Source organism: Cimex lectularius, unplaced genomic scaffold, assembly GCF_000648675.2.
Source record: "Cimex lectularius strain Harlan isolate CLEC.00 unplaced genomic scaffold, Clec_2.1 scaffold10, whole genome shotgun sequence".
In the NCBI taxonomy this organism is placed as follows: domain Eukaryota; kingdom Metazoa; phylum Arthropoda; class Insecta; order Hemiptera; family Cimicidae; genus Cimex; species Cimex lectularius.
In genome coordinates, this window is record NW_019392665.1 from 1019608 (window position 1) to 1035053 (window position 15446).

Sequence of the window (15446 nt, forward strand, 5' to 3'; positions counted from 1 at the left end):
TGCCTAGAAAAAAACGCCAATTTAAATGTTTTCTGTTTTCTGATAAGTCTAGCAGGCGCCAAAGAGTCTACCAAGGACAAGGATGCACACAATCAACGTCCACCCTTCAGTGCAGTTTGGAGGAGGCAGTGTAATAATCTGGGCTGGGATTTACACTGGACTCCATATAGTTGACAGCCACCTCATCTCAGTCTGTTGTATCCAATTATTGAGGAAACCTCAAACCAGGAATCTCATTGGCTCGGATTTTCGATTTCTGGATGACCATGCTGCACCTCATAGAGGCATCAATGTTTAAAAGACCTGGGAATCTGCCCCTTCCCCTATTGTCATCACTCCTCCAAACCATGAGCACATGCGGAGAAGGCTTTTCAATCACCATCCGATGCCAGTTCACCTGCAACAAAACTGAGTGCAATGAAGCAACATCTACAGAGTGAATTTCCTTGAAAAAAAAAATTATATATATATGTGTAGAGATTAGTGACCGTTAATCTATAGTTATTCAGATATCGTGAGATGCAGTCGGGAGTGATGTAGGTTTCAGAAAAACATTTTCTTTATCGTGCCAACGTTTCNTATGTATATATATTCTGTCTAATAAACAAAATTATGGAATTAAAACCTTTTGTTATTATTCAAAACCCCTTAATTAAATTTTACATCAGTAAAAAACAATACTTATAATAACTTGTAATATATATCCATTTATTTCATACTTTAATAAAATAAACTGAATTATGAAAAACAAGACTTTACAAACATTTTAACAGACAATAATTTATATCACTATTAGCGATTATGACAAGCCTTACTTACAGTAATATTGAAAAGTATATTGAAAAATAGCACAGAACGCTTGAGGATCGGAATAAACCTAGGTCTGACAAATAAATTCAGCTATTTCAAGGCGAAAAGAAGCTACTATATTCAATGATTTTTCAACTAAATGACGGATGAGAATTGGCACTTTTACAAACTTTTATTTTTATTGTAACATGCATTAAAATTTGTTAGTTTATTATGTTTTTTCCAATGAAAAAAGAAGTGTACTCCAAATCTATAAAGCAATAAACTGAAAAATAATACGTGACATTTCGATTTTTATAGACAAACTATGCATGTGTAATTCATAATTTTAATGTTAAATGATATTAAATAAAAGGCCTAGTCACCTATTTTAAGAAATAGACCTATTTAATTGCACAAAACTTGATAATCAAGATCAAAGCAAATGATGATTTTCCTACTGAACAAAACATTGCAATATTTCACATGAAATATTACTTAATTATTGTGGACTAACATAACTGATTTATCAGATGAAAGAAAATAGTATGAAATACATTCCAAGAATTGTATTAATTTCTAAGATTATAATTTACATGGGTAAAACTGCATTTTACCCGATATTTTGTAAAATTTGGAACAAATCTATCGGAGTTTTTTTCTCTTTTCAAGAAAATAAGGTTTTACAAGTTCTACAAATTTAATTGAAATTGACTATTTTTTAAATTTAGATAATTAATGTCTGGCAAATATTAATGTGCAAAAAGTCAACAATTTTTGATGAAGTATATATTTGATCTAACAGATGACCTTTTTAAAAGTGCTTTGGACTTGATTCTCAGGAGTTGTGTTCCAACAAATTCTTAAGAATCCACCAAAGATTGTTATTTTTTCTAGATTGATTCTTAATGATGAGATCTTATCACATTTGATCGCAGTCTCTTTATATTGCTGCGTTAAAGGAGTATAAATTATTGTACAAATTTAAAAACATCATGAGAGGAGTTCCAGATCAAATAATTTATTATTTCAATTAATTATTCTTTTTATCTAAGGTTTTTGGTTGAGGTGAAAAATTAGTGGCACAAGTGGGAGTCAAATCCATGACATTCAGCTCAGTACACCACTGCCTTAACTTAAGCAATCATGATATAAGTGGTTAAAGCAGCAGTGAATTGAGCCGAAGGTCATAGGTTTGAATCCCACTCATGGTACTAATTTTTCACATCAACTAAAACCCTTAGATAAAAAGAATTATTAATTGGAATAATTAATATGGTAAATTATGATCACCAAGCAAATAAGGTTTAATGTATTAACTCTCATATTCGTTTACAATGCCCTAGATGCGGATCATGATTTCACGGTTTTTCCCTATAACTTTTGATTTTATTCAGTGAGCATTTTAATATTATAGATTATGTACATTGGGGTTGAGGAGCTGGGCAGAAGTGATCTGAAAAATTCTAAGTGGGACGGACATTGCACACAAAAGTTTGGCCTTAGACAATCCTTAATTGATTATGTTACAACAATCTTTTATCTGATTTAAAGGATTAAAGATAAATAAAATATAGATGATCTCCCACTTACATTTACAATTGAATTTTGGTAATAAAATCATTCTTTGTTGGTTTTTCCATAGAGATTATTTCTAATTATAAGATACAGGGATAAAAGAGGCGGCTACAAGGCCTTCTGCACCTCAACCTGAGTAGATTTATTGTGCTCCCCTGTTTTTTACAACTCACTGGCCAGCTTCAGATTGTTAATCAACCTTCATAGCCTTACTTCACAGAAAATCCTTTGTAAGTTTTGCAGACGGCCCTTTTATGAATCTCTTCGCAGGCCTCACGCCTGTGGTATTGTTCCAGCAGGTTTTGAACTCATTAAAGATCTATCAAGCCTGTCAGAGAAGATGGCTATTTTCCAGGAATGTATTCCTAATCATTTTATTTCCCTGTTCAATCGCTATGATTTCAGACTGGAAAACAGAATATTTACCTAGGTTTACTGTAGACTCCAGCCTCCGTGCCCTTGTCAGTTTTGAAGCTGACAGTGTACCTATAGTTTGCCTGTAGCAGTGTTACTTTGGTCTATTCTTCCCGTTCTGGGGTTTTACTTTTTAGTCAAATTGTATTTTGGAGTAATGCCAGCAATTGGCATGCTTCATATTGCATTTATGAACATGTGCTGCAGCAGCTTCTCCTTGGATTAAAATATGAGTATATTGTTGTGAGGTTTTACATTAAAAGCTTCTTTATATATTTCCAAATGGTCACAACAATCACCCGGTCGATATTACCACCAAAATAATTTTAACTCCAATGGTCTGCCTCTTTACCTTTGTAAATAGTTTACAATCAAAATTACGTAAAGAAATAAGTAAATAATAAAAACATTTGACTATGTATGGCGTCACCAAATGCGGCACACCTAATCGTATCCAAATTCCATCATAGATAAAGTCATGCTCTAATAATAATCATTAACATAATTTATCTTCGATTAGGAGAGAATTTTTTTAAACTTATCTCTGTTTCACAGGGAACTTTTGAATAGGCTGAATGTGATTTCCCAACTTGGTTACTAGCCGTTGAATTCTTCAGCTCACCCTGATGAAACATAAAAAATGGAAATAATTTTAAAAAATTGTTTTCATGGCATCTTTGAATGAATGAATGAAAAACTGTTATGTTTACAATATAAACCAAAATGTAATAGAGAGAATACAAACTTAACAGTAAATAGACAATAGATCAAAAAATCCGTCTGCCGTAGGTCGCTGTGTTAAAAAAATAATAATTAAAATTCGATATGCTTTAAAAAAAGGAAAATAAAAAGTATACATATTAATTCAGTAATTAATTCAAAAATTAAATTCTTCTGTCAGTTCGTAGTTCCAAGCCTATCTCGCAAACCCAATCAAAGGCCTAGATCTTGAACCATCCAAAAAACCCAGAAGTTCACCCCTCAACAGAGTGAAGAAAGCGGATCTCACCCAGAATTGAACACTGCCAAGAAATGAAAAACATATTCGAGGGCATGCGAATTGCAAAGCAAACAGAAGCCCTGCTAACCTGTATTCCACATAGCTGAGTTCAGCTGAAGAACCTATCAGTGCATTTTCACCAAAGAGCAACCTTTAAAATCAGCCTTCTTCAGATTGAACAATGCTAGCGAACCATTAACTCTTTATATAATGAAAAGTGCGCTGAGTTCACGATCAGCACATTCACTACAGTGTTGGGAATTAATCTGAATCAACAGAGCCAAAAAATGTGTGCTTAAGTTAGTGATTTTCCAATGACAGGGAGAAGCCAATATCATATTTCACGAACAGCGATTTCCAATAAGAGAACCTCTCTTTTCGAACTATTCCAAGTGAGGTAATTTTTTAATCTATCTTGAGTCTGGAGAACCTAGCGACTTCAGGTTAAAGGAAAAGTACAGCTTGAGAGTGAACACAAACAGTAAATCGGTGGCACTTTATAAATAGATTTGGTTTGCAAACCGGTAGAGAAAAATATTTTCTTATGAACCTTTCTCACAGCTTCAAATCTCTAAAAGCCCCACATCTGACCCACAGCAAAGAATCGCTCAAGACACAAAGTTAAATACATTAAACTTTACATTGATCAGGATCGTGTTATGGGTCATAAAAGACAAGGTTTGATTCAATGCCAATTTAGCTGCCGACACCTTTGTGGAGACATATCTCGACCAACAAAGCCTGGAAGTAAATAAAATGCCTTAGTATTTACAATCATTCACCACCTGTATATTCTCACCTTTATCGTAGAAGGAACGATCCAAAGAACTTAATCTACCACCCTTCTTGAACACAACTTTGGATTTCTGTAGATTAACTTGACAGGTTCCAGATCGAAATAGGCTTCTAGCAGTTTAATGTTTCTTTTAAGAACCGTTATAGACTCAGTTACAACTACGATGTCATCAATTACAAGACTTATAATTTTAGAACCTACATGAATGCCACATTCAAGAGTCAGGGAAAGGTCGTCTAAACAAAGCGAACAATGTCGGTCTCAACGAGCAACCCTGAGACACACCACTCGAAAGAATCAGATATTCCCTCTTTGCCACTAACACGGGCAGATGTCACTGAAAATAATGATTTCAATACAATTTTAATAAGTTTGAAAGAAAACCCCAAATTTCTCAGTTTTAAAAATAGGACTAAATGGTCGACCCAGTCAAATACTGAAGATGAACGAATAAGTGTGTGTGTAAAATATGCATTTTGTTTTTGTTTGGAGAGTCTGGGACAAATTAAGTTGGACAAAACAATTAAGTTGTCACAGGTTGAGAGCCCCTTCTGAAATCTCATTTGGTTTTCACTTAATAAATTATTAATTAATAAATTTTTTTTATCCGGTTAAGAAACAAACCAGAAAAAATTTTTGCTACACTAGTGAGACAAGAACCTAAGCCAACTACTGTCACCGTGTTTGAATAGCGGAAAAATAATACATTTACCGAAATAAGATGGGCATCTTAATACTTTATGAATACGTTTAAAAAGAAATTATCCTTGCTTTTTTTTTCTAAATAGATGAAACATCTTATGTCTTATTTTAACTGAAAAAGGTTTGGTTTGAAATCATAACCTCTTACAAATTATGTATAAAGCTTCCAGAATTTTTAATTTATTGAGGGGTCAAAAAAATTAAGACCTCTGTTATCTGAATATCGAATAAATTTTGTTTATAATTTAAATTATTTTTGGCAAGGTGGAAATTTGAATTTAGGCGGTTAACATACGGTTTTGAAGTCCATTTATACCGATGTGATAAGGTTTTATCAAGGTTATAACGTCACGTAGCATGGCATGTTAAAATATAAAATCACAAAAAAATTTATTAAAAAAAAGGAAAATTTTCTGAGTTTCTTTTTCGGTTTGTTTTTGTAAAACATATCTATGGCTTCCGAAGGCAGGGAGGCTGACAAGGTGGTCTGCGAGGCGTTTTGCGACAGCAATAAAAAGAAGAAGAAGAAGAAAGACGATAATGACATGTTCAGATCTTCGAAACTCAGGTATCTCGGTTATGCGAACGAGTTCGGCGAGTCGTTCCGCAATTTCATAGGGCCGAAGGCCGTCGGTTTCTCTTACCTCCTTTCTTCAGCTTACGTTATCGCAGACACCGGTGCCAAGGCTTCGGACACTTGGAAGGCGCACGGAAACAAGCCGGGCAGGGGCAAGCAGGCGTTTAAGACCGGCCTGGACGTCCTCACATGGCAGTCGCTCGCCTCTGTCATCATACCGGGCTTTACGATCAACCGTATCGTCGCTTTGACGAGGGCGATCGCTTGCAAGACGTCATTCGGAGGGCAGGGCCGGCTCATCTCGTCTGCTGCCGGCCTCGCAGCCATACCTTACATCATTAAACCGATCGATGAGTTTGTCGACATAGTCATGGACGACTACGTAAGGCCTGCGTTGGCTAAGATATGATTTAAATAAACTCAGAGGTATTATTTTCCACAAAAAGTGTTTTCTTCTAAATAATATTGTTTATATAAATTTAAAATAAGACAATTTATTAATTAAGAAACAGTAATGTTAAAAAACATATATTCAAGGTGTTACGGATCTACATCCATCAACAGATCAATAATCAAATTAAAATAAATCTTATGTTTTATATAAAAATCAACAAAAGAACATTTAAAATTTTAAACATTTGATCATTTATACCATCAAAGAAAAAGAAAATTGTGCAAAAACAATTGCACATTTATCTTTCAAATCAGTCACCCTGCTCATCACATTTTCACACTCATCAATCAAACATTGTCCATTCACAAATTCATTCGTTCGCTTATTTTTCCGTCAATCACATTTGCTTGTTAATTAGTCATTCATAATTTGTTTTTCACATTTTGATAATTCATTCTCGTACTCAATCGGCACACTTATAATCTCAATGATCAAGTTGACTCTTTCTTTCATCCACTCGTCAAATCGTTCCTCGCTAATATAATTAAATGTCGGAACTGGCCGATCACACATTCGTTCTTTCACCTCAATAAATTGCACATTCATCACATTTGCATATTCTTTCTATTCCTCACACATTTATCTGTTCATTAACTTGTAACACTTGCTCTTTACGGTTTTAACCCTCATTCATCCAATTACGGAATCAGTTGGTCATTAGACATTTGTCTTCTTAGGGTTTACTTTTTCAGTCAAATAGCCACTCACTCAATCGTTCACATTCATCCACTTATTTACTCATATCACAATATATCTTCGAATTCATTCTCACAATCACTCTTACAAGCTCGTGCATTCATTCCTCATATAATCATTCACAGTTGCATATCACATCTGTTCTCCCAATCATTCATACAAATACTCTTTAAATTTGTACACTTCTTCACATTCATTTGCACAATCGCTCATAAAATGAAAACTCGTGCAACTCATACTTTCTGTACAGATTTTCACACCACATTCATTCGAACAATCACTCTTACAAGTGTTCCTTGTACATTGTTCATCTTTCACATTTACCAAGGTATTATTTTATTTTTTTTTTTAACGATTGTTCACAACACATATCAACGCTCGGGGTGCCGGTGTTTTTGAAAAAAAGCCCATTTCTAAGTATGTCAGGGACGAATGCAGGGTTGCTGGATTCGAACCCGGGACCTTTACGGACGAGCGCCATTTCAATGCCTTAACCGTTGCGGCCACCGATGCCCCCTACCAAGGTAATTCATATAATCATTCACTTGTTCTTCACATTTTTTCATACAATCACTCTTATAATTATTATTTGTGCATTCATTCATCATTCACATCTATCCATGTTTTAGCTCATATAATTCACACTTCTTCTTCACATTCATTTGCACAATCACTCTTAAAACTATTATTTGTGCATTCATTCACCACTAAGATACACTCATTATTTACTTTTAAAAATATATAGTCACACTTTCGAGAGAAAAATCAAATATCCAAAACAAACTTACTTAACTTAATGCACTTGTATTTAGAAGTACAGCACCCTTATTTTAATGCAAACCAAATTAACCTAGATCAGAAATTTACAAGGTTTAATACTAATTATTTAAATTAATTATATTCTTTTTTTAATCTAAGATGTTGGTTGAGATGAGTAAGCTAATATCACGAGCGGTATTCGAGCCCACAACCTTCAGCTCAATACACTGCTGCTCTAACTACTGGACTTAGATCCATTTGGACGCTAACTCCTCTAAACCTTTCGAATTTTCTCTCTTAAAAAAAAGTATAATTAATTTAAATTAATAATTATTAAATTCACTAGTTTCATGGTCTGCTTGACCAATTAATATCATACAATTAATTAAGGTTTTTACTTGAGATAAAAAACTATAATAACGATAAAATTAATAATTACGTTCAGTTATGACTAATAAATACATTTATGTGTTATTTAATAATGATGATTTGAAAGAACGTTCACCAAAACACCGGAAAATCATTTGATGATAGAATAAATTTATCTAGCAATGTATTACATCATCTGGTCATGATAACAGTATTAAGAGCAAAAGTTTTAAAAAAAATTGTTAAATTTTAATCTATCACTAAATGATTTTCTTTCAAACCATATTATTTTTTTAAATATTAAAAGTTGCATCTCAGATCTAATTTAATTTGCTTTACAGTAAAATAAGTTGTAAAAAAATTTACAAAAAAAATTTTTTTCATAAGTTAATTTTTGAACACGAAATTTTTAGGGATGGAATTTGAAATGAAAAAATAAAATGCCACAGGTTGGATTCGAGCCTAGAGTCTTCAGAACACTACCCCAACCATGGAGCTGACTTCGATCTCCAAGACATTTACACTATCCCAACAAATTTATTTTTTATCTCAAATTTTATGTTTAAAAATTAAACTTATGTATAACATAATGAATGGGACTAAAACCAATAAAAAAAGTTATTTACTCATGCATTCACACATGTAGCCATAAATAAATAAAAAATATCAATAAAACTGTCAATAAATAAACTAAAAAATGGTATTGAACGATTTTTTTTTTTATATTAGCTGAGTAGAAAATCAGCTTACCGTCTATTTTTAAAAAGCTTGGCGTTTTCTTGCTGACAGTTCTATTACCGTTGTAATATAAACCGCACTGTTAAAACCATTTTTTCGACGCCCATCTGAAATGAACTACAATTTAGAAATGAGTCGAGCCGGGAAAATAAAATAAAATAAATATTTTCTGACACGTGATCGTTGTCCTCAAATCAAAACTGATAATCAGAGTTTGATGTGTGTTCCAGATCTTTCTGACTAGACGCCATTGGCATAGACGCGGTCTCGACGGCATGGCGTGATTAAAAACTCTCCTGCACTTCCGACTCTCGCAAAATTTATGAAAATAAGAAAAAAAAATTTGTTTTTGTTTATTGTTATCGTATGGTTAATAAAATAAAATATTTTACGCCTCCACTTCGATTATTTTGTTCAATCCATCTTGACTCTCCGAAGAAGAAGAAGAAGACTGATGGTCTTCCCAAAACCCCATTGTTTTTAACAAAGTATTTTTTATAACTAATGATTAAACAAAAATAAATGGATTTGTACATATATAATTGTCTTTTTTTTCTTCTTCTTTTGTCCGTTGTTTATATTTACAAAATATTGAGCATTTACAAATGAATCTTATTTACAAAAAGTTTTTTTTTTTTTTTGTATAGTTTGTAAGGTAGGGCTGTTTATTTACAGAAGTAGACAAAACAAAAAACTCTGGAAGTCCGATGTATTGTCGAGACGGCCCGTCATTTGCGCTTGAGGCACGAACAGATCCACTCGAGCCCCTGGTACAGCCTGTAAATATTAGGATTAGGGGATTAGAAAAGAAAAAAACAATGAAAATACATTTAAAACAATATGATGATGAATAGCTCGTTATCGTATTTACCCTTCCCCACTAAGCGCGCAGCACGCCTGTATGTGCCACTGGTGTTTCTTGATGCTCGTCAGGTCAAGCTGGCGGCTTATCTCCGCAGCAGACATCGCCCCCTTTAAAATATAAAATTAATGAAAAAGGATTAAATAATATATTTTTTTAAATATAGTTGCCTTTATATCTTGTTTATTTGCATAGACCAGAACGCCAGCCTTTGACAGGTCCTCATGTCCTAGCATTCTGTACAGCTCGTCCCTCGTAACCGACAGTCTCTCTCTATCGGTCGAGTCGATTACTAAAATAACAAACTGAAAAAAAAAAAAACAAGTTAATTTATCGACTTATGCAGATAATGATCTCTTGGTTGTTATCAGGGATGTGGTCAAAGAAAATATATCTAATTTAAAATTTTTGTTAAAAGGTGAAGAAAAAAGTGAAAAGTGTTAACATGAAAATAAAAGAATTTGCTTATATACTTCTGACTAAAAATCAGTAAGTACAAAAATGTGTGTCTTGTTCTTGTGTATATATTTAATGTTAAATTGGCCAAAAGTAAAATGTATAATATATACTTTTGCAAAGCCCTAAAGAAGGTACAATAAAGAAACGAAAGCTAAGCAAAAAATTAAAAAATATTTTCTTTAACCATATCCCTGATAACAACCAAGAGAAAAAAAATTAAAATTAAAATAGTGATTTTTTCCTTACTTCGGTGTTTGTGTAATAAGTAGTCCAGGCGGCGCGCAACGACTGCTGCCCACCCAGGTCCCACATTATAAAGTGTATATTCTTCCATACAACCTCCTCGACATTGGAGCCTATCGTTGGCGACGTCGTTACAACCTCATTCATGAGGAACTGGTACAGTATCGTCGTTTTTCCGGCATTATCAAGGCCGACGATCACTATCTTGTGTTCTACAATAAGACATTAATCAAATACATGACAAAATAAAATAAAATAATAATAATAGAATGTTACCCTCGTTTCCAAACAGGCTCCATAGCTTGGAGAGGAGTAGCCCCATTGTAGACCCGGTTTTATTTTATCGAACGGCAGGCTTTCCTCCAATAATAGCATTGGCCTGTCAATACAAAATGTAAATATAAAACAAATCCAGTTTTAATCACAAAATAAAATTATTGATTAATCATTGGACAAATACAGATAGCAAAACAACCATGGTATTTGGCAGTCTGACCGTACAAACTATAAGAAAAGAAGATTCTCAAATAGTTTTTTCTGAAAATGATCGCTGCAAGTTAGAAAAATTAACAGAAAAAATTGCATGATGCGCATGCACTGTCATCATCCACACCCCCATGAGCCCTGAGGTATAAAAGACTCCCAAACTGTCAACATGTGCTGACATATCAACGCCCATGCCACCATGGGCTTGACAAGGAAGTACTTAACTTTACTTAACAGCGGTATAACCATACCTTAAAATGACCTGAATGGTCATATAATCTTTTCCTAAACATTAATCGAAAGTAAGTTGGGGCAACAGTACTTTGTGACTGAGTTTACAGCCACTACACACAACAGTAACAACAGCTTCACTGTTGTCCACCACGACTGGTAGTATGTTGGGGACTCGCACGGCACTTAGTGAATATTCACTGTTTCCACACAAAACAGCCGGTTGTACAAACGTCGCATGTGTGTATGTAGGTACGCTATTTGACGAATGGCAAGACGAGCATCTCAAGACGACTTGGTAAATATCTGGTGAATACCGCTTGTCTGAAGCTGCCTTTACAGCAGACAAAAGCGTTCATAACTAGCAAGGTGTTTGTCACCAACACACCTTATTACTTTTGAGATATCAGTTCACAGTAATAAATAAATTCTTACAGACCTGGAAGTTGTTTTAATTCCCAGGATGATGAAAAGCACTGTTTTTCTACTGTGTGTAGATCAGCGGTGTAACCATATGTTAAGATGATCTGAATGGTCATATAATGGAATAACATCAGACAACAATGAAACTGGCAGGGTGACAAAATTCAACGCGCCTCATTACTTTTGATTCATATCAAAAAATAAAATCAGACGGAGCAGAAAGCAAAAGCCGTTTTAATTTCCAGGATGGTCATGCGGTGTTTTTTCATATGTGTGAAGTTCAGTTGTATAACCAAATCTTTCCTTTTTTTTAGTTGTAGTTGAGTAGTTGATTGTTTCAATGTAGTTGGAGGGGGATCATGGAAAAAAAAAAAAGGTCAGGGACGATGTTGAGAATCGAACCCATGACCAAAGTCTATTACGCTAACCACTCTGCTACCACACTCCCCATATCTCAGATACAGTGGATTTACCTTCAGGATAAGATAATTCTTCAAAATGGTCATAGAGTGAGTATATCGATTATTAGTTGAAAATTATACTCTATTCAGTAAACGTAGTTAAAAAAAAAAAAAATATTGGATTTTTACTTTAAAGAGTGAATGCTGACAGACAAAGCACAGACCAAATTGTTGGATCTAAACGAGTGAAATTTGGACAGTGCATTCCTATAATGACATTCTGGTAAGAAAGGATTGTTTGAAATTCCATCCCATCCCTATCTATGTACATAAAATAGTTCCGTGACTGACTAATAGACAAAGTTTTGACCAAATGGCTGGATCTAAATGGGTGAAATTTTGACAGTGCATTCCTGTAATGACATGGATAGCCAGGAAGAAACGATTTTTTGAAATTCCATCCGTATCTATGTATATAAAACAGTTCCATGACCAACTGACAGACAACGCATAGACCAAACGGCTGGATCTAAAGGGGTGAAATTTTGACAGTGCAATCCTATAATGACATGGATAGCTGGTAAGAAAGGGTTTTTTGAAATTCCATCTTTAAAGGGGTCATATGGACAATTTTTTGCAATGTATGGACCAGAGTGAACTGAAGAGAAGAATTTGAGAAACAAGACGTAAGCCGTACTGCATCGCATTAATGTTAATACAGAGTCTTGCGTAGATGAAGAAGAGGTAATATTGAACGTATTAGGATTAACTGGCCATCGAATGGAATCACCTCCAAACCCCATCGTCATAATATTAATGACAATACTATATACCACTTGTTGACACTGTGACGATTTTGTCAGGGCGGACTAACCTGCAGTGTTGACAGTCCACCGAAGATTATGGCCGATGGAAAAACGGTTGGAAATCTCTTTCAAGATTTGGAAGCTTATTTTATATATAAAAACGGAGAGAATTTAAACGATTCCGTTAAGGCTGAAATGTTTTGTTTTTTATTTTTATTTTTAAACGGACCCGTTATATTTGAGGAAATAATAAACTCTGGCCATATGTTTTGGGAAGAGAGCGTAACGGGGAAATCGCACTTTTACTGACCTTTTCAGTTTTCTTTTACTTTTTTTTTTTTTAAGAGGTTTGGATACTCACTCAGCACCGAAGAAGGGCCGTTGTTATTTTTTTTTCCCCAAGGGGACGGGTCCTGGATTGTTTTTCGTCTTTTATCTAATTTTATCTGTCTAGAAAAGATTTTCCCCAAACGGCGCTTATATAACGGGAACGTGTAACGTCATGTCGGCCCCGTAACTCGTCCAGGCTGCCGGCGCTTCGTCGGATTTTTTTTCTTCTATTTTCTTCTTCTCCAGAAAGGCGATTCAACGGAATTCAAGATTCTTTTCCCCGCACCTCGGCGAAAGGGGGAAATGCAAATGGTACTCGCACTCGGGTCGTAACTCGTCGAACCGTCCCTCGTCCGTGTGCGAGGTGGGGAGACGGGTGAAAGCGAAAGGACAACAAGGATGGCAAAGCGGGGCCTGACGGGCCCCCAACCAGATCTAGAACACGTCATTCATGACGACATTTTCACGGAAGACCAACTACCCAATTCAACCAAAATTTTCATACAAATAACACAATTCAACTATTAATAATTATAGGAAAAGGATAAAACAAGTCTTAAACTTACTTCGAGCGAAACATTTCTTGAAAAAAAATTATATTTATGTCACCTTATTTTTATTACAAACAGACTTGGAAACATACAATAACAAAACAAAAAAAGGTAAATACAATATAAAAATAAATATATCCTTATATTCATACTTATTAATACAATAGCTGTGTATTTAACATAACCATCAAATGAACGTTTTTACAATCAATTACATTTTGGTACATAACGACATGAATAATAATAATCTTTCCAAATACGTCTTTACAGTACAGCGAAAATAGTCAAAACCTCATAAAGCACATCCGGACATGCAGTATTCACCAATTGCTACCGAAGTCTCGATATGATCGCCTACATATAAAAACACATGAAGGGTTCTTACAGCCAGCCAGTTTGTGTGGAAAAAGCGAATACCTATTTGCCAAGTGCTGTGCGAATCCTAAATGCACTACCAATTGTGGTGCACAACAGTGAAACTCATTGCTGCAGCTGTGGTTACTGTTTTTTTGTAGTGGTTACAAACTCAGTCGCTGCCCAATACTTTCAATCTGTTTCCACCCACTGAAAACCTTGTTGCGAGTTGGAAGAGAACCATTCCAAATTGGTACAGATTGATGAACTCCAAAACTCATGTTGAACCAGCACAGGGTCACATAACTAGGTCTGTCTCCATTCGCAGGTGGAAACTACACTTGCTATTTGGTTTAAGAAATGATGCCTCACTAACAATTTAACTTGGACTTACACTAAACTTAAATCTGTGAGTGGAGGCAGACCCAATAAGTTACCCTGTGGGGGTTCAATATGAGTTCACTCATCCACAGAACAAAACCCATCTTCAACTCCAAGATATATTAATTCAGTCCATTCCTAACCGACAGAAACAACGCTATGTTCTTTCATTACTAATTAGGAATAATTTATTATAGATACATAACTAGTTTGATTGATGATTACAGCTGATATCGGTACAGTTCAGAATGTGGGGTGCTACGAAGTTCAGCTACTTGATGATCATTTGTGCACTTTGAAGGACAAAGAAACAGACAATAGCCAAGCATGGCAAAGGCCGAAATATTGTTGCTTAACACTAGTAGGGATTTGGCGAACCTTTGATTGGCATTCAGCGACTCTTGCATTGTCTGGAGCCTTTATAAATGTCACCTTGCTTTATGATCTTGACATCTTGATATGTCCTCTTTCAAAGATAAATGTATCTTATTTTCCGTTCTACCTCACCGTAGAATCTTTTTGAACTTGACTGATTTTCTAACATGCTAAGCAAATCCTAGGCCATATTAATTTGAGATTGACACACTGCCAACTTTAGTTCAGTACGCATTAAGATTTAGGAGGCATACCTGGTTAAATAATAGTGCATATATATTTTGTTATGAATGTAACAACATAATAAAATTAATATTAAAATAACAAAATACTAAGGTAATCTAGAATGGAAGGGTTGGGTTGCCTGTTAATAATTCAGCAGGGAAAAGTACAAGTAAGATAAGAAGGATCACAGGATGAAAAGCAGAAGAGCTTGAGATAAAGGGAAAATAGACAAAAGAGTAGTTTCAAAAGACGTGAGTACGAGTATGCATGAGAGAGTGAGGTTGGAACAACCCAAGTATGAAAAGAACTAAGAAGAATTGAAAGATAGAACAAAACAGACAAAGCAAAACATGAAAAATATCTTTAATATTTAATATTAAAAGAGAAACAAATTAATAATTCTAGGACAGATTGTTTTTTACCCCTTTTGCATATAGAAAATATGGT

General features: G+C 34.6%; 2 protein-coding genes across 3 annotated transcripts; one reads left to right on the forward strand and one right to left on the reverse strand.

Annotated features, from left to right (window-relative positions):
• Positions 1 to 5602: 5602 nt before the first annotated feature.
• Positions 5603 to 9268, forward strand: LOC106667372 (mitochondrial fission process protein 1-like). 2 transcript variants are annotated; one of them, XM_014395282.2, is made up of 2 exons: positions 5603 to 6282; positions 8548 to 8672. In XM_014395282.2, exon 1 carries the CDS (start codon positions 5732 to 5734, stop codon positions 6263 to 6265), a length of 534 nt encoding a protein of 177 aa, XP_014250768.1. In that variant the 5' UTR covers positions 5603 to 5731; the 3' UTR covers positions 6266 to 6282; positions 8548 to 8672. The 2 variants fall into 2 exon arrangements, with proteins under 2 accessions (XP_014250768.1, XP_014250767.1); XM_014395281.2 differs by lacking the exon at positions 8548 to 8672 and adding an exon at positions 9103 to 9268 and having other exon boundaries at positions 5607 to 6282.
• A 171-nt stretch (positions 9269 to 9439) lies between these two features.
• LOC106667371 (ADP-ribosylation factor-like protein 5B) lies at positions 9440 to 13522 on the reverse strand. The gene is made up of 6 exons (XM_014395279.2): positions 13145 to 13522; positions 10713 to 10815; positions 10440 to 10648; positions 9905 to 10039; positions 9744 to 9844; positions 9440 to 9649 (listed from the first exon to the last, which is right to left on the reverse strand). The coding sequence occupies exons 2-6, from the start codon at positions 10756 to 10758 to the stop codon at positions 9601 to 9603; spliced, it is 540 nt and encodes a 179-aa protein (XP_014250765.1). The 5' UTR covers positions 10759 to 10815; positions 13145 to 13522; the 3' UTR covers positions 9440 to 9600.
• Between the last annotated feature and the right edge of the window lie 1924 nt (positions 13523 to 15446).